Here is a 19,258-nt window from a genome sequence, read left to right as displayed (position 1 = left end):
GAATGACATAGGACTTCATACTCACTAGGATGGCTATAGTAACCAAAAATAAGTCTTGGCAAAGATGTGGAAAAACTGAAACACTCATATTTTGTTGATGAGTATGTAAAATGGTGGAGCCAGTTTGGAAAACAGTTTGGTAGTTCTTCAAAATGTTAAACACAGAGTTACCATATGCCCCAACAATTCTACTCAAGAGAAATAAAAGCATATGTTCACACAAAAGCTGTAAGTGAATGTTCATAATAACATTATTTTAAAAGGTAAAAAATGGAAACAACCCAAATGATGAAAATGTGGTCTATCCATACAGTGAAATATTATTCAGCCATAAAAAGGAATGAAGTAATGACACATTCTACATCATGGATGAATCTTGAAAACATTGTTATGTAAGAGTCTAGTCACAAAAGACTACAAATTGTGTGATTCCATTTAGATGAAATATCCAGAATAGGCAAATCTACAGAGATAAAAACTAGATGATGGTGGTCTAGGGCTAATTGCGGGAGACAAAATTGGGACTACCTGCTAATGGGCAAGGGGTTTCTTTCTGGGGTGATGAAATATTTTAAAACTAGACTCTGAAAATGGTTTTATGCTGGGAGCCACTTCTGAAGTAAGGCAGGTTTGCAAGGCCTCCCATCATCAGATGGTGACTGGCATCTACACCCACTCAACTCCCACTCAATTTCTGCTTTAGCACCGACCCCCAAGGCACCTGACTGACTGATATAAGGAGTGACTTGCCTTCTTAGGCTAAAATGTGTGAATTGTACTTTATGAAAAAACTTGTAGTAGGAGTTTCTTCTTTTGTGATTATAGGAGCAAATATTACATTTCCTGAGAAAACCTGTTTTTCTTCCCCTCGAAAACATGCTATTGGCCTCGGCTCACAAAAGAACTAACTTTAGCCTCTGCTATGCTAAAAACATTGCCTTGTATTTGAATGCTAAAGATCCCTTCCTTCCCCATGCCTGACTGGAGAGCAGAGATGCCTGCCTGCTGATCAGAAAGAACCTCGTGACTCTCTCATTCCCTTCCCCCTTCGCCAATTCCCATCTCTTTCGTGCTGACACCATCCATCCTTCAGGGGAACCCTGGACCCGTTGGAGCTGGACTCCAGGAGTTTCACAGCTCTGTAAATACACTAAAAACCAATGGGTTTTATACTTTAAGTGGGTCAATTGTATGGTATGTAAATTGTCAGTAAAGCTGTTTAAAAAATTAAGTACAGTTATTGAGTGATTGTACTTATATTATATATACACACACATACACACACACACACACACACACACCTTTAAATTTCAAAATCCAACCTTCTTGTAAGAATAAAGACAAATACAGAACAGAACATGACTTGCATAGATAACTACATGATTGTACCTTAATAACCAAAGTGCTATCATTAAACAATTTAAAGAACATTTTTCACAAAAATTCTCTCTTACGTAAAAAATTAAGGCATAAAATTAGACCATCAATTAGTATTTACAAACCAACTTCAGTTATAGCCTTATTCTCTTCATTGTCTATCACATATAAATTGCTCTTATACTGAGGATTCCGCGAAACTTTAAAAGTCACACTTGAAATAAGATATAAAATAAAAAACTACATCTAAATCATCCTAGGCTTCGCAAAGATTAAAATCCATATTATTAAAAAAAGTTTGATTTGTAAGAATTATTAAGGACACTTAATACAGTTAAGCAAATGTGAAAGCTTACTTCAAATGGTATGAATATTGTAAGCATTAAGAAGTAGATATTTAAGTAGTAAACTAAAACGTAATCACTGGGATCTAATATTAATGGATTCCTCAGGCCTTTGGAAGCCTCTGGTGCATTGTGTCAGAAATCAAACTGATTAGAAACCTGCAGGTTTCTAGGTCATCAAGGTAGAGTGTCTCTGGGAGAATGGTGGTCCTGAGTATGAGCCCAAGATCTTCAACTATTCTTTTTTTTTTAATGTTTAATTTTTTTTTGAGAGAAAACAGAGTATGAGCAGGGGAGTGGCAGAGAGAGTGGGTGACAGAGGATCCAAAACAGGCTCCATGCTGACAGCAGAAAGCCCAATGCTGGGCTTGAACTCACGAACCATGAGAACATAACTTGAGCTGGAGTGGGATGCTTAATCAAGGAAGCCACCCAGGCACCCCACTCTTTCAACTATTCTTAAAAAGACTTCAACTTAATTTGACCTTGCAGGTGTCAGATCGGCACCCCCTACAATAATTACCTTAAATGTAAATGGCCTAAGTGCTCCAATCAAAAGATACAGGGTAAATGAATGGATTAAAAAAAAAAAACAAGACCCATCTATATGCTGCCTACAAGAGACTCACTTCAGATCTAAGGACAAACACAGACTAAAAGTGAAGGAATGGCAAAAGACATTCCATGCAAATGCAAAGGGGGTAAAAAGCCAGTGTAACAATACTATCAGACAAAACAGACTTTAAAACAAAACTGTGGGGTGCCTGGATGGCTCAGCCAGTTGAGCATCCAATTTTAAATTTTGGTTCAGGTTGTGATCCACATTGAGCATGGAGTCTGCTTAGGATTCTCACTTTTCCTCCCCTTCTGACCCTCACCCCCACTCACATGCTCTGTCTCTCAAAAACAAAAATAAAATACTGTAATAAGAGACAAAAAAAGGGCATTACACAATGACAAAGGGATCAACCCAACAAAAAAATATATAACAATCATAAATATCTACGTATCCAACACTGGAGCACCTAAACACATAAAGCAAATATCAACAGACATAAAAGAAGAAATGGACAGCAATACAATAATAGTAGGACACTTTTAACACCCCACTTCACACCAATGGATAACTCATCTGGGCAGAAAATCAGTAAGGAAACTATGTCTTGGAACATTACATTAGTCCAGATTGACTTAACAGATGTATACAAAACACTTTCTCTAAAACCAACAGAGCACATATTTTTTTCAAGTACACATGCAACATTCTCCAGGATAGATCATGTTAGGACACAAAACAAGACTAAGAAAACTGAAATATCAAGCATCTTTTCTGACAGTATGAAACTATTAACTATAATAATTAGTAATTATTATAAGTATATTAATTAAAAATAACTAGAAAGAACACAAACATATAGAAGCTAAACTACATGCTACCATGCAATCAATGAATCAATGAAGAAATCAAAGAGGAAATAAAATGTTAATGGAAACAAATGAAAATGAAAACACAATAGTCCAATATCTCTGAGATACAGCAAAAGCTGCTCTAGGAGGGGGAAATTTATAGCACTACAAGCCTATCTTAAGAAACAAGAAAAGTCTTGAATAAACAATCTAACCTTATTCCTAAAGCAACTGGATAAAGAAGACACCCAAAGCCAAAGCCTAAAGTTAGTAAAAGAAGAAAAAAAAAAGATGAGAATGGAAATAAATGAAAAAAAAATCAATGAAGTCAAGAGATGGTTCTTTGAAAATATATATAACACTAATCAACTTTTAACGTAGTTCATCAAGAGAAAAATACAGTATTTAAATAAATAAAACCAGAAATAAAAGAGAAGTAACAATAGACACCACATAAATACAAAGAACTGTAAGAGACTACTATAAAAAAATTATATGCCAAAAAAGCAGACACATTAGAAGAAATGACTAAATTTCTAGAAACATAATTTTCCTAAACTGAATCAGGAAGAAATTAAAAAATCTGAAGAAGCCAATTACTAGTAATTAAATTGAATCAGCATTCAAAACACTCTCAACAAACAAAAGCTCAGAACCAGATCTGTTTACAAATGAATTCTACCAAAAATTTATTTTTTCAATGTTTATTTATTTATTTTGAAAGAGAGCATGCATGCATATGTGCAAGTGGGGCAAGGGCAGAGAGAGAGGAAAAAAGAGAACCCCAAGCAGGCTCTGTGCTGTCAGTACAAAGCCTGACATAGGGCTCAATCTCACCAACCATGAGGTCATGACCTGAGCCGAAATCAAGAGACAGATATTTAACTGACTGAGGACCCAGGTTCTACCAAACATTTAAAGAAAAGTTAATACCTTTCTTCTCAAACTGTGCTAAAACAGAAGAGGAAGGAAAGCTTCCAAATACATTCTGAGGCCAGCAAAACCAAAACACTACAGTAAGAAAACTGCAGGCCAATATTCCTGATGAACATAGATACAAAGAGTCCTCAATGAAATAGCAGTAAAACATATTAAACAGTACAGTAAAAGGACCATTTACCACAATCAAATGGGATTTATTCAGGGGATGCAAGGACGGTTCACTTACCTGCAAACTAATCAACATGATATATATTAACAGAATAAATTAAAAAATCATATGATCATTTCAATAGATGCAGAAAAAGCATTGGATAACATTCAACATCAATTCATGATAAAAATTCTCAAATAAGTGGGTTTAGAGGGAACATACCTCAACACAATAAAGCCCATATATAACACACACCTAATATCAGCCTCAATGGTGAAAAATTGAGTTTTTCCTGTAAGATTAGGAACAAGACAAAGATGTCCACTCTCAAGTACTGGAAATCCTAGCCACAACAATCAGACAAAAAGAAATAAAAGGCATCCAAATTGGTAAGGAAAACATACAACTGTCACTATTTGCAGATGACATGATACTATACACAGAAGCCCTAAATACCCTACCGAAAAACTTTTAAAGTAATAAATGAATTCAGGAAAGTTACAAGACACAAAATTAATACACAGAAATCTGTTGTATTTCCATATACTAATAATAAGAAAGTAGCAGAAGAAGAAATTAAGAAAATAATTCCATTTGAGGCACCTGGGTGGCTCAGTAGGTTAAGCATCCAACTCTTGATTTTGGCTCAGGTCATGATTTCACAGTTCATGAATTCAAGCTCTGAATGGGCTCTGTGCTTACGGAGCCTGCATGGGATTCTCTCTCTCCCCCTCGCTCTCTGCCCCTCCCCCACACGCACTGTCTGTCTGTCTGTCTGTCTGTCTGTCTCTCTCTCTCTCTCTCTCTCAAGTAAATAAAACTGAAAAAAAGGGTTTAAAAAGAAAACAATTCCATTTATACTTGCACCAAAAAGAATACTTGAGAATAAATTTAACCAAGGAGGTAAAAGACCTGTATTCTGAACACTATAAAACAATGATTAGAAATATTGAAGATGATACAAACAAAGAGAAAGATATACCATACTCACAGACTGAAAGAACCAATATTATTAAAATGTCCATACTAACCAAAACAATGAACAGATTCAGTGCAATCCCTATCAACATACCAATAGCATTTTTCACAGAAAATCTGTGAAGAATTTCACTAGAACAAATAATCCTAAAATTGGTATGGAACCATAAAAGAGCCTGAATAGGCAAAGCAATCTTGAAAAAAAACAAAGATAGGGGTATCACAATCCAGATTTCAAGATATATTACAAAGCTATAATAATCAAAACAGTATGGTACTGGGACAAAAATAGATCAATGGAGCCGAATAGAGAGCCCAGAAACAAACCCATGCTTATATGGCCAATTAGTCTGTAACAAAGGAGGGAAAAATACACAATGTAGAAGATAGGCTCTTCAAAAAATGGTGTTGGGAAAACTGGACAGCTACATGAAAAATAAGATATTGGACCACTTTCTGACACCATACATAAAAATAAACCCAAAGTGGGGGTGCCTCGCTGGCTCAACTGGGTAGAGCACGCTACTCTTGATCTTGGGTTTATGAGTTCAACCCCCATATTGCCTGTAGAGCTTACATTTAAAATTAAGCAATTAATTTATTAAAAAATAATAAACTCAAAATGGATTAAAGATCTCAAATGTGAGATCTGAAACCATATAACTCTTAAAATAAAACACAAGGGGGGCACCTGGGTGGCTCAGTCAATTAAGAGTCCAACTTCAGCTCATGTCATAATTTCACGGTTCATGGGTTCAGGCCGTGCATTGGGCTCTGTGGTGAAAGCTCAGAGCATGGAGCCTGCTTTGGATATTGTGTCTCCCTCTCTTTCTCTACTGCTCTGTCTCTCTCAAAAATAAATAAACATTAAAAAGACACACACACAAGGAAGCAACCTCTTTGACACCAGACTCAGCAACATTTTTCTAGGTATGTCTCCTATGGTAAGGGGAACAAAAGCAAAAATATTAGGACTACATCATACTAAAAAGTTTTTGTACACCAAAGGAAATCATCAACAAAATAAAAAGGCAACCTACTGAATAGGAGAAGATTCTTGCAAATAGTATATCTGATAAGGGGTTAATATCCAAAATATATAATAAACAACCCAAAAACCTCTCCAAGTTATCCAATTAAAAATGGGCAGAGGACATAAACAGACACTTTTCCAAAGACATGGAGATAGCCAACAGACCTATGAAAAGATGCTCAACATCACTAATTATCAGGGAAATGCAAATCAAAACCACAATGAGCTCTAACCTAACACGTGTTAGAATGACTACTATCAAAAATACAAGAAATAACAAGTATTGGCAAGGATGTGGAGAAAAATGGACCCTTGTGCACTGTTGGTAGAAATTTAAGTTAGTGCAGCCACTGTAGTTAATAGTATGCAGGTTCCTCAAAAAAACAAAAAATAGGAAAACCCTATGATCCAGTAGTTCTACTAGTTATTTACCCAAAGAAAATGAAAATGCTAATTCGAGGGGGTGCCTGTGTGGTTCAGTTAGGTCAGCTCAGGTCATGATCTTATGGCTCATGAAATCAAGCCCCACAGCAGGCTCTGTACTGCCAGCATAGAGACTGCCTGCGATTTTCTCTCTCCTCCTCTCTCTGCCCCTCCCCTGCTCACATAGAGGCGTGCTCTCTTTGTCTCTAAATAAACATTTAACAATGTTTTTCACTAATTTGAAAAGATCTATGTGCCCTTGTTCCTTGCAGCATTATTTACAATAGTAAAGATATGTAAGCAACCTAAATGTCCAATGATAAATGAATGAAAAAACAAGATGTGATATGTGTGTGGGTGTATGTGATGTGGGTGTGTACACACACATACACCCACACACATGCAATGATTACTTAGCCATAAAAAAGAATGAGATCTTGCCATTTGTGACAACATAGATGTACCTAGAGGATATTATGCTAAGTAAAGTAAGTCAGAGAAAGACAATGTATGATTTAACTTATATGCAATCTAAAAAGCAAACAAAAAAAACCAGGAAGAGACCCAGAGAACAAACTAGTGGTTGCCAGAGGAGTGGGATGAAAATTGATGAAGGGGAATGGCAGATACAGACTTCTAGTAATGGAATGAATATGGGAATAAAAAGGGATAAAATGTACAGTATAGAGAATATAGTCAATGGTATTATAATAGTTTTGCATGCTGACAGATGGTATCTAATACTTGTGAGCATAGCATAATGTATACAGTGGTTGAATCACCATGTTATACACCTTAAACTAATATAATATTGTGTGTCCACAATTATACTAAATCAAAATATAATAATACAAAATAAAATCTCATGACAAACCTATTAGGTAGGTACTCTTACTGTCCCATTTCACACCTCAAGAAATTGAGGCACAAAGAAGTTAAAAAAAACTTCCAAGGTCATACAATAGTAATGGATGGTCCGAGATTCAAACTTAGCAGTGTAGTTCTGAAGTTCCTACTCTATACCACTTCACCCATTCTGATTGGTATAATAATTATTCATGTGTCATTTCATAAAGAATCCAGAATATCATCTCAAGTCAACATATAAACACATTAACATTTACCTCTTCAAAAACAGCCTTTGAAAAATCCCCACAGCGTAATGTGCCATCATAGCTCAGTGACAGTATGTGAGCTGGATTGGCAGGTGAGAAGTAAAGACAGCTGACTGGCTGACTGTGGGGCTGAAAAACATAAATTCCATCTTCTTTAGATTGGTGGGTCTGGAAGAGAGTTGAGGGCAGGGAGACAGACAAAACCTAGTGAACAGCAGTAACACTTTCTGTTATTAAACAATTTGTTTTTATTACAGTCAGTCTTTTCTTAGTCTATAATTATACCCAGCCTCCCATTCAGAAAGTCAGAACAAAAAACTTTGTATTATCACTAAATTACTTTTTTCTAATTTTTAATCCAACAATATTGTCACATCTATTTTAACAGTTTCCAGCTTTTTGCAAACTACTTTCTTCATAATGCAGAGGGGGAAAAGATAACTTTTCTCAGGAAATGAGAAATCTACTCTATTTCACATGCAGCATAATTCACTTCTACTAAAAACAATATCACCACCATTACTACTTTGATTCCTCACTATGCTTCTATATATCATTTGCAGCACAATTATGATAAGGTTATTTGGTCCTGGCACAAAATGTTAATTTTAAAAATACGTTATTCCTTAAATACACCATGAAAATGCATGTATTTCAGTTCTACGTTAATATTGTTACTACTGGGACTCCCGGGTGACTCCGTCAGTTGAACATCTGATTCTTGATTTCAGCTCAGGTCTCGATCCCAGGGTTATGGGATTGACGTGCCACATGGAACCCTGTGCTGAGCATGGAGCGTGCTTAAGATTCTTTCTCTCTCTCTCTCTCTCTCTCTCTCTCTCTCTCTCTCTGCCTCCCTCACTCCCTCCACCCTTCTCCCCTGTTTGCACTCTCTCTAAAAAAAAATGGTAATATTACTACTTCTGGGGATTATCCTTTTCACAAATGATTACCAACTCCTAAATCATCACTTCTCAGTCTGGATAAATTATATTACATGCCATATATCATATTATAAACCAGAGCAACAATAATTTCTGCTTAATTTGCTTAATCTGCTCAAAATATTTAAGCATTTTTGTTTCCTTTTTTATTTTAAATTTAAACAAAACAATGTTTTAAAAGAAAAGGAAAAAACTTATAACCACACACATACTTCCTCCTAGAGTTAACCACTGTTAATATCTTCACATATATGTTTATAGTGTTTATTTTTTAGAAAAACAAAATTCTCCATTGTTATAAAAAAAACTTAACACAGAAAGGTAGAAAGACTGCAACTATTAAAAATTGCTGCAAATCCAAAATTAACTAAAATGATCATTAAAATACTAAGCAATCATTACAGATACCTTTATATGTACTTAAGACAAATAGACTATAGCCTACTGTTGACCAAAATCCTCAATAACAACACATATGTCAACTAACAAATATTTTGTATGTTAGGCATATTATATACTTTACTTTGACAAGAGTAGGCTAGAGAAATGTTAATAAAATCATAAGGAAAAGAAAATACATCAGAGTACTGTATTGTTTTTCAATCCCACAAGTTTAGGTCATCTGTTAACAACATAAATCATCTGTCAGTACCTGTCAATATTGTCTTATATGATTAAAAAAACACTATAGATATTATACACATATTACTAACAGAACATCAAAAATAAAAACATAATATGATAATGAAATTCATATTTACTTATAGGTATAACAATTCATGCAATGATAATGAAGTGGCAATATGGCTGCTTTAAGGTAGCCTAGTGTACTCAATAAAGATGCTTCCAGTAGCCTAGCCTATACACTAATGGATTAATCTCTATAAAGTTTTTATGGGATACAGTATTATAATCATATTCACAATGCAGTCACTATTAGAAACAGTCACATTATTTTTAATTTTTTTAGGGTATAACTCAGTCATTTTTTAAAAATATAGTTTATTGCCAAGTTTGTTTCCATATAACACCCAGTGCTCATACCCACAAGTGCCCTCCTCCATGCCCGTTACCCATTTCCCCTTTCCCACAACCCTATTTGTTCTCAGTATTTAAGACTCTTATGGTTTGCTTGCCTCCCTCTCCTTATTTCCCCTTCCCCTCCCCTATAGGCCTGTTAAGTTTCTCCTCTTTGACTTAGAAGTGAAAACATATGGTATCTGTCCTTCTCTGCCTGACTTATTTCATTTAGCATAACACCCTTGAGTTCCATCCACATTGCTACAAATGGCCATATTTCATTCTTTCTCATTGCCATGTAGTATTCCATTGTATATATATACTATATCTTCTTGATCCATTCATCAGGTGATGGACATTTAAGCTCTGTCCATGATTTGGCTATTGTTGAAAGTGCTATTATGAACATTGGGGTATATGTGCCCCTATGCATCAGCACTCCTGAATCCCTTGGGTATTATCCCTAGCAGTGCTATTGCTGGGTCATAGGAGAGTTCTATTGTTAATTTTTTAAGGAACCTCCACACTGTTTTCCAGAACAGCTGCACCATTTACATCCCACCAACAGTGTAGGCAGGTGCCCATTTCTCCACATCCTCACCAGAATCTATAGTCTCCTGATTTGTTCATTTTAGCCATTCTGACCAGTGTGAGGTGGTATCTCAGTGTGGTTTTGATTTGTATTTCCCTGATGATGAGTGATGTGGAATATCGTTTCATGTGTCTGTAGGCCATCTGGATATCCTCTTTGGAGAAGTGTCTGTTCATGTCTTCAGCCCATTTCCTCACTATATTATTTGTTTTTCAGGTGTGGAGTTGGTGAGTTCCTTATAGATTTTGGATACGAGCCCTTTATCTGATATGTCATTTGCAACTATCTTTTCCCATTCTGTCGATTGCCTATTAGTTTTCTTGACTGTTTCCTTTGCAGTGCAGAAGCTTTGTATCTTGATGAAGTCCCAGTAATTCATTTTTGCTTTTGATTTCCTTGCCTTTGGAGATGTGTCAAGTAAGAAATTGTTGTGGCTGAGATCAAAGAGGTTGTTTCCTGCTTTCTCCTCTAGGGTTTTGATGGTTTCCTGTCTCACATTCAGGTCCTTCAGCCATTATGAGTTTATTTCTGTTAATGGTGTAAGAAAGTGGTCTAGTTTCATTCTTCTGCATGTTGCTGTCTAGTTCTCCTAGCACCATCTGTTAAAGAGGCTGTCTTTTTTCCATTGGATACTCTTTCCTGTTTTGTCAAAGATTAGTTGGTCATACATTTATGGGTCCAATTCTGAATTCTCTATTCAATTATATTGGTCTATGTGTCTGTTTTTGTGCCAATACCATACTGTCTTGATGATGACAGCTTTGTGGTAGTGGCTAAAGTCTGGGATTGTGATGCCTCCTGTTTTGGTTTTCTTCTTCCATATTACTTTGGCTATTTAGGGTCCTTCGTTGTCCCATACAAATTTTAGGATTGTTTGTTCTAGCTCTTGATTAGGATTGCATTGAATGTGTAGATTGCTTTGGGTAATAATGACATTTTAACAGCGTTTATTCTTCCAATCCATGAACATGGAATGTTGTTCCATTTCTTTTTGTCTCCTTCAATTTCCTTCATAAGTTTTCTATAGTTTTCATCATACAGATCTTTTACATCTTTGGTTAGGTTTATTCCTAGGTATTTTATGGTTTTTCATGCAATTGTGAATTGGATCAGTTTCTTGATTTCTCTTTCTGTTGCTTCATTATTGGTGTATAAAAATGCAACTGATTTCTGTACACTCATTTTGTACCCAGTAACTTTGCTGAATTCATGAATCAGTTCTAGTAGGCTTCTGGTGTAGTCTGTCGGGTTTTCCATATAGAGTATCATGTCATCTGTGAAAAGTGAAAGTTTGGCTTCATCTTTGCCAATTCTGATGCCTTTTCTTTTTGTTGTCTGATTGCTGATGCTAGGACTTCCAGCACTGTGTTAAACAATAATGGTGAAAGTGGACATCCCTGTCGTGTTCCTGATCTCAGGGGGAAAGCTCTCCATTTTTCCCCACTGAGGATATTAGCTGTGGGCTTTTCACAAATGACTTTTATGATGTTTCAGTAAGTTCCTTCTATCCTGTCTTTGTCAAGGGCTTTTATTAAGAAAGAATGCTGTAGGTGCGTAGACGTTTATAATTGTTAGCTCTTCCTGATGGATAGACCCTGTAATTATTATATTATATAATGCCCTTCTTCATCTCTTGTTACTGCCTTTAAAGTCCAGATTGTCTGATATAAGTATGGCTACTCCAGCTTTCTTTTGACTTTCAGCAGCATGATAGATATTTCTCCATCCCCTCACTTTCAATCTGAATGTGTCCTCAGGTCTACAATGAATCTCTTATAGACAACAAATAGATGGGTCTTGTTTTGTTTTTTTTTAATCCATTCTGCTACCTTATGTCTTTTGATTGGGGCATTTGGTCCATTTACATTCAGTGTTATTATTGAAAAATAGGGGTTTAGAGTCATTGTGTTCTCTGCAGTGTTTATGCTTGTCATCGTGTCTCTGGTACTTTGCATTTCTTGCAACATTTCCATCATAGAATCCCTCTTAGGATTTCTTGTAGGGCTGGTTTAGTGATAATGAATTCCTTCAATTTTTGTTTGTTAGGGAAAACTTTTTCTCTCCTTCTATTCTGAATGACAAGCTTGCTGAATAAGGGATTCTTGGCTGCATAGTTTTCCTGTCATCACATTGAAGATCTCCTGCCATTACTTTCTGGCCTGCCAAGTTTCAGTAGATAGGTCTGCTACTAACCTTGTGTCTACCTTTTTTATGTTAAGTACCTTTTATCCCTAGCTGCTTTCAGAATTCTCTCTTTATCCTTATATTTTGCCAGTTTCACTATGATTTGTCATGCAGAAGATCTATTCAAGTTACGTCTGAGGGGAGTTCTCTGTGCTCTTGGATTTCAATGGCTGTTTCCTTCCCCAGGTTGGGGAAGTTCTCAGCTATGATTTGTTCAAGTACCTCTTCAGCCCCTTTCTCTCTCTTTTCTTCTGGGATTCTTATGATCCAGATATTGTTCTGTTTGATTGTAGCACTAAGTTCTCAAATTCTCCTTTTGTGCTCCTGGATCAATTTATCTTTTTCTCAGCTTCCTCTTTTTCTATAATTGTGTCTTCTAATTCACCTATTCTCCTCTTTGCCTCTTCAGTCCTCATAGTGGCTGCCTCCATTTTATTTTGCACCTCATTTACAATATTTTTTAATTCATCATAACTATTTTTAAGATCCATGATCTCTGCAGCAATGAAGTCTCTGCTGTCTTCTATGCCTTCTTCAACCCAAGCGATTCATTTTATGACCATTGTTCTAAATCCCTGTTCAGTTATGTTTCTTATATCTATTTTGATCAGTTCTTCCTGGAATTTCTTTTGAGGACAGTTCTTCCACTTTGTCATTTTGGCTAGCGTTCTGTCTCTTGTAAGTTTTAAAAGGCTGTTATGTGCTCTGCACCTGCAAGTACTGCTATATTAAAGGACTGTCCAGGGCCAGGCCATTTAGGAAGTGTTTTTTGAAGGGTGTCCCTTGGTCTCTCTTGTTTTACCTTTGGTTATTTTATTTCCCTACTCATAGTGATGTTTTGAACTCTCCACCGTGTGTGCTTTGGTTTGTACCTTGAAGTAGCCCTATGAGGCTGTCTCCCTAGTAGACTCCATCTCCTTTTCTCCCAGACAGTTGGGGGTACAGAGTCCTTTGGCTTCAGCCCTTCTTTGTTTGAGAGATGTGGGTGGGAAGTATGGAGCCCCCTACTTCTCCACCATGTTTTCCCAGTCCTTTGGGGATCGCCAAAATAAATGAAAGTAGACTCAGAGTATCTGAAATCTGCAAACAGGCAGTCCTCAGCTCTGAACTTCCAGATCATGAAGTCGATTTCCTTCTGAATTTGTTCTTGCCTTGAACGCATTCCCATTAAATAAATCCCTGGAAAAGAAGAAGCTGCTATTTCCACCACCCTCCCCCACTACCATTTCCAGCTTTTGCAAATATTGTTAAAAATGAAACCTCTGACTGAGGCAGGGGTTGAAGGCAGTTGGAAACAGTTACATTTTTTTTAAAACATCACTTACCTGTTTTGATAAGCTGGTATGCAATTTCTCCAATTATAAGAGAAAAAGGTATACTGGAGGTAATGTAATTCTTTGAAAGCAAAATTATAAAGTGGTAAAGAAGCTAATACATTATTATTTTATATTAAATACTACTCACCTTATGCTTATGTAAGGATAGGCTATCCACTTCCTTAACAGTCTTGCACAAGATGTTCTACACAATGACTACTTAGGCAATGATGATGATAATGATACAAAAATGCTCATACAGTTCATGCTGTACAGTTACTAGATTTTCACACAAAGAGATATATATGTATACAACAGATAAATTTATGAACTATACAGTAGGATGATTATTTATTAAGTGGAAGTGGACCATCATAAAGGTCTTCAACTCATCATCTTCATGTTGAGTAGGACAAGGAAGGGGAGGAGGAAGGGCTGGGTCTTGCAGTCTCAGGGTGATAGCAACAGAAGAGGTGGAAGAGATAGAAGGGGAGGCAGGAGAGGCAGCACACTGAGTGTAACTTTATGGAATATATCATAATTTCTATCTGATTTGTTTTCTCATTTCTCTAAAAATGTTTCTATATTGTACCAATCCTTCTTCTAACATTTGCTTTAGTGACAGCGCCCGTACCATAGAAGGGTCCATGTCATAAAAGAAGTCAGAAGTGGCTTGAACAATCAGAATGCTTCTGCCAGATTGTCTAATGTCAATTTGTTTTCTAACACTGCTTCAATCATCTGGCACTGGTTCAGAAGCACTCCTCTCCATCAAGCACTCTTCTATTAATTCCTCTTATGGGACATCTATTAGCTGTTAAATTCCTCCAAGATCCACATTTTGAAACCTTTCACCCTTACCAGTTTTGCCATGACCACAATCTCTATCATCATTTCCTTGACTATCTCGGTCATAAATCCTGTGAAGTCATGTACAACATCTGGACACAGTTTTCTCCAGCAGGAATTTATTTTTTCAGGCTTCATTGCTTTCATGGCTTTTTAACAACAATGGTATCTTCAAGGGCGGTATCTTTCCTGGCTTTCATGATGTTTTTTCTGCTGGGGGTCTCTTGGTGGTGTGGACAACCTTTTCTATAGAGTACCATGTATAATAAGCCTTCAAAGTCTTTAATGACCCCCTGATCTAGAGGTTGAATTAGAGACACTGTGTGGGGGCAACACTTTGATGCCTTGGGTTCTGGGTAGCCAGGGGCATTGTCCAACAACAAAAAAACTTTAAAAACCAGTCCCTTAAAAGGCAAGGTACTTCCTGACCTCAGAGACAAAGCATCAGTGATCCAGAAAAGGGCTCTTCTTTTCAGGACTTCCTGTTATACAGCCAAAAGACTGGCTGCTGGTATTTATCTTTTCCCTTCAAGGCTGGGGATTAGCAGCTTTATAGATAAAGGCAGTCCTGATCACACTGTATTTGCAGAGTAGGGACAGCCTATTCCTTCGTGCCTTAAATCCTAGTGCTCATTTCTCTTCCTTACTAATAAATGTCCTTTGTGACATTTTTTTTCCCAGAATGCACTTTCCTCTTCATCAGAAACTGGTTTAGGCAGATATTCTTTCTCTGTAATTTTCTTAATGGTGTCTAGGAACTTATCTGCAGTCTTGGATCAGCAGAAGCTGCTTCTCCTGTTATCCTGACATTTTTAAAGCCAAACTTCTTTCTAAAATCATCAAACCATCCTTTGCTGGCATTAAATTATCCAGCTTTATATCTTTCACCTTCCATTTACTTTGTCATATGATGACTTCAATTCTCCTTGAATCATATCAGTCTATAAGTATGCCTTCCTTAGAGCAATCCTACCCCCACATAAAAGCTGCATCTTGAGTACGAGATAAAACAGCATTTCACAAAAAGTAGGTTTTCACACTTGCTGGAGGAGCTGTAGTAACAATTTTACAATTTTTTTTTTTACAACAGTCCTTATGCTAGATTCATTTATCATGAAATGCCTGGCAACTGAAGCTACAGACCTCAATCCAAGTATTTATCAAGCAATTCAACTTTTTCCTGTACTCTCCTGAATTTTCTGCTTCTTGGAAGCACTTTCCAGGATCACTAGTGGCACTTTGTATGAGTCCTATGGTGTTTTGTAAGGTGTACAGTATTGCACCAAACACACTGAAAAATATACAAGAACTGTGAAAGATCACTTTTCACTATGATAAGCAATTTACTGGCAATACGAAATGTTCACACGGAGATGACAAGCATTTCAAGCAGATACCTGCTATAATTAAGCTCGCCACAATAGCAACAGGATAGCTAGGAAAAAATGATTATTAGAGTTGTACACAAGTACAACAGTTCATTTTCTGCAGTTATGATTTAATACTGCATCTTTACATTTGTTTACATTTCTCTTGACTGTGAAGGTGCCACATATGGTCTCTAAGTGTTGAAGTTTCGATAAATTTTCATTTTATCATAGATTTGTATATATTTTATGCTAGTAAATGATAAGTGATAGATTAGTATCTATATATGTTTTCTGCATTCATGACATACCCAATTTTTTCTTAATCTTTTCAGTATTTCTAAGTTACGTGGTTCATCTGCAAGTTTTTTCAAATTATCGCAAATTTCCAAAAAATCTTCCACTCTATTTACTGAAAAATATCCATGTATAAGTGGACGTACACAGTTCAAATTGTGTTAAGGATCAAATGTATTTCTTTAACAAGTGCTTTCTCCTAAAAAGGACAAAGTAGGGGTGCTTGGGTTGCTCAGTCAGTTAAGCAATTCTTTTTTAATTTTTAAAATATTTATTTATTTAGAGAGAGCACAAGTGGGGGAGGGTCAGAGGGAAGGAAGGACAGAATCCCAAGCAGGCTCCACACCATCAGTGCAAAGCCTGATGTAGGGCTTCAACTCACAAACAGTGAGATCATGACCTGAGGCAAGATCAAGAGTCACTTAACCAAATGCACTACCCAGGCACCCTAGGCATACAACTCTTGATTTTCGCTCAGGTCATGATCTCATGGTCATGAGATCAAGCCCCATATGGGACTCCATGCTGAGTGTGGAACTTGCTTGAGATTCTCTTTTTCCCCTCTCTCTACCCCTCTATATTAAAATTAAAAAAAAAAAAAGGAAAAAGTATAAAACACGAAGCAGTAGTAGTCATTATGCTTTCTTATTTTTTCAACTATGTCTCAATTTTAGACATGTTTCTATTAAGAACATTATTTTCATCCCTCCTCCAGTCTCCCCTGTCTTCATCTCTATATTTTATAATATTATTATTTTTATTTTTCCCAGGTTGATAATATTCACATCCAGTTCTATAATCTGTATGGCTGTTTAATATTAGTTCTGCATTTAAATGGATTCAGTGCTCATAGCCAATTCTTTTGTCAAACTTTTCTGTTCCTGAATTCCTAATCCTAATTTACTCTTAATTGTCTAAGATTTACAGTGAAGTGGTTTTTTTCCAAATGAACTCACAGGTGTTGAATTTCTTGAATTTTTTCACATGGGCGAACACCTACCAGCTGCCTTTAATTACAACAATATTTTGGGCTGCTAAGTATTCCACATCACACTTCCTTCCCTCAGGACTTTGTAGACATTACATGAAATGTTGCTGCAGAAAACAGAAAAGCCTGACTATTGCCCTTGATTATAATTTTTCTGCCTAAAGAATTCTTTATCCTTGAAGTTCCAAGATTTCCTATATCATGGTATAACATTCAATCTGTCAACTCAATTCTCTTTCAGAAGAACATATTTTGAACATATTTTCTGTTCCACTGTTGGTCATCTTTGATGGTCTTCCTTACCTATTGCCTTCTCTGTATTTAAGATTACCTGAAGTCTTTAATGTCTGTAATTTAATTTTCAGCAATGTCTATTCTGTTCCCTGCTTTCATCTAATTTATTAGTTTCACTGATCTTCAATTTGTTTCCTTAGTTCTGCAATATACTTATCCATCTCATTCTGCTGTTTTATCATATCTTTAAGTATTATTTTACCAAATAATATTGTTATTAACTTTCTCCACAGCAGCACTGTCCAAAAGAACTTTCTGAGAGTACAAAAATGTTATATGTGTGCACAACCAATGTACTATCCACCAGTCATGTCTGGCTATTAGGCACTGGAAACATGCCTAGTGTAACTGAAAAAATGAATTTTCTATTTTAATTAATTTAAATGTAAATAGTCCCTTAGGACCAGTAGCTACTATATGGAACAGTACAGTTCCACAGTCCAGAGCAACTGAAGAGAATTTCTTTTCTTGCCTTGAGTTATGTTTTACTCCTAGGCCTGTATTTGCATGCTAGGGTCTTTTGTTGTTTTCACAGTACTATTTGTCTAGTTGCCATGTCATTTCTTTTCACTTTCATCATGTTTCAATTGCTCTGTCCATGTTAGATGCTCTGATATAACAGATATAACTTTCTCCCAGTGTCTGACATGAGTTCATTTTTTCCTCAGAAAAAGACAAGCTTTTCTATAGGTAAGAGGAAGAGAAAGGTGCATAGTTGGTTTCAACTCAAAAAGTATACAATATTTGTTGCAATTCCTAGACTGTAACAGACTTTTGTCCTTTTTCCATCATTTTATATATGGATTTAGGGGCTTCTGGGTGGCTCAGACAGTTAAACATCTGACTCTTGGTTTCAGCTCAGGTCATGATCTCAAAGTTCATGAGTTTGGGGCCCCATGTTGGGTTCTGCAAGGAGAGCAGCAGAGCCTGTTTGGAATTCTCTATCTTCCTCTCTCTCTGCCCCTCCCATCTCTCTATATATTCCTCTCAATAATAAGTATTTATAAGGGGGCGCCTTGGTGGCTCAATCAGTTCAGCTCAGGTCATGAGCTCATGGTTCATGAGTTTGAGCCCCACAATAGGCTTTATGCTGACAGTTTAAGAGCCTGCTTTGGATTCTTTCTCTCTCCCTCCCTCTCTCTCTCTCAAATAAAACAACTTTTTAAAAAATTTTTTTAACATTTATAAGGATTTATATAACCTACTTGGCAGATTTAGTAGTAACTTATACTACTCCCAAAGACCAAGAAAATTCCTTTGTAGAGAATTAGTCCTACTATTCACAAACTTCCCCTGCTTTCCCCCCTTTCTCCTCAGCAGCCATTTCCCTATTTCTCATTCAAAGGAGGAAAAATCTAAATACCTATTCAATGTGCTTCTCTGTAGTTTTGAGAACAGAGGTGAAAATCCTCAGGGTTTGGGCAATTCACCAATATGGATTTTGGCTGTTAAGGCAAGGTAAAAGCTAAACCATGCTGTGCCCTACCCTCAGCTGAGCTACAGAATTTCTGTCCTTGGTGGTAGTTTTTGAAGTACACTGCATTAAGTTATACTTCTCCACTATTGCTGTAAGATTTTTTTTTAACTGATTTGACTGCTTTTTGCTCATTGGAAAACTCCAATTACTCATTTTAATC

At 36.4% G+C, this 19,258-nt stretch overlaps 1 protein-coding gene across 1 annotated transcript in view; it reads right to left on the bottom strand.

Moving 5' to 3' along the window:
• WDR76 (WD repeat domain 76) overlaps window positions 1–19,258 on the bottom strand; it is a 75,030-nt gene that overhangs the window by 9,739 nt on the left and 46,033 nt on the right. Inside the window, exon 9 of the mRNA XM_029951355.1 lies at window positions 7,780–7,938. Coding sequence (XP_029807215.1) covers window positions 7,780–7,938 — 159 coding nt within the window. The remainder of the gene's footprint in view (window positions 1–7,779; window positions 7,939–19,258) is intronic.

The sequence above is a fragment of the Suricata suricatta genome, chromosome 9 (genome assembly GCF_006229205.1).
Source record: "Suricata suricatta isolate VVHF042 chromosome 9, meerkat_22Aug2017_6uvM2_HiC, whole genome shotgun sequence".
Taxonomy (NCBI): domain Eukaryota; kingdom Metazoa; phylum Chordata; class Mammalia; order Carnivora; family Herpestidae; genus Suricata; species Suricata suricatta.
This window is presented reverse-complemented; position numbering and strand designations above follow the sequence as displayed.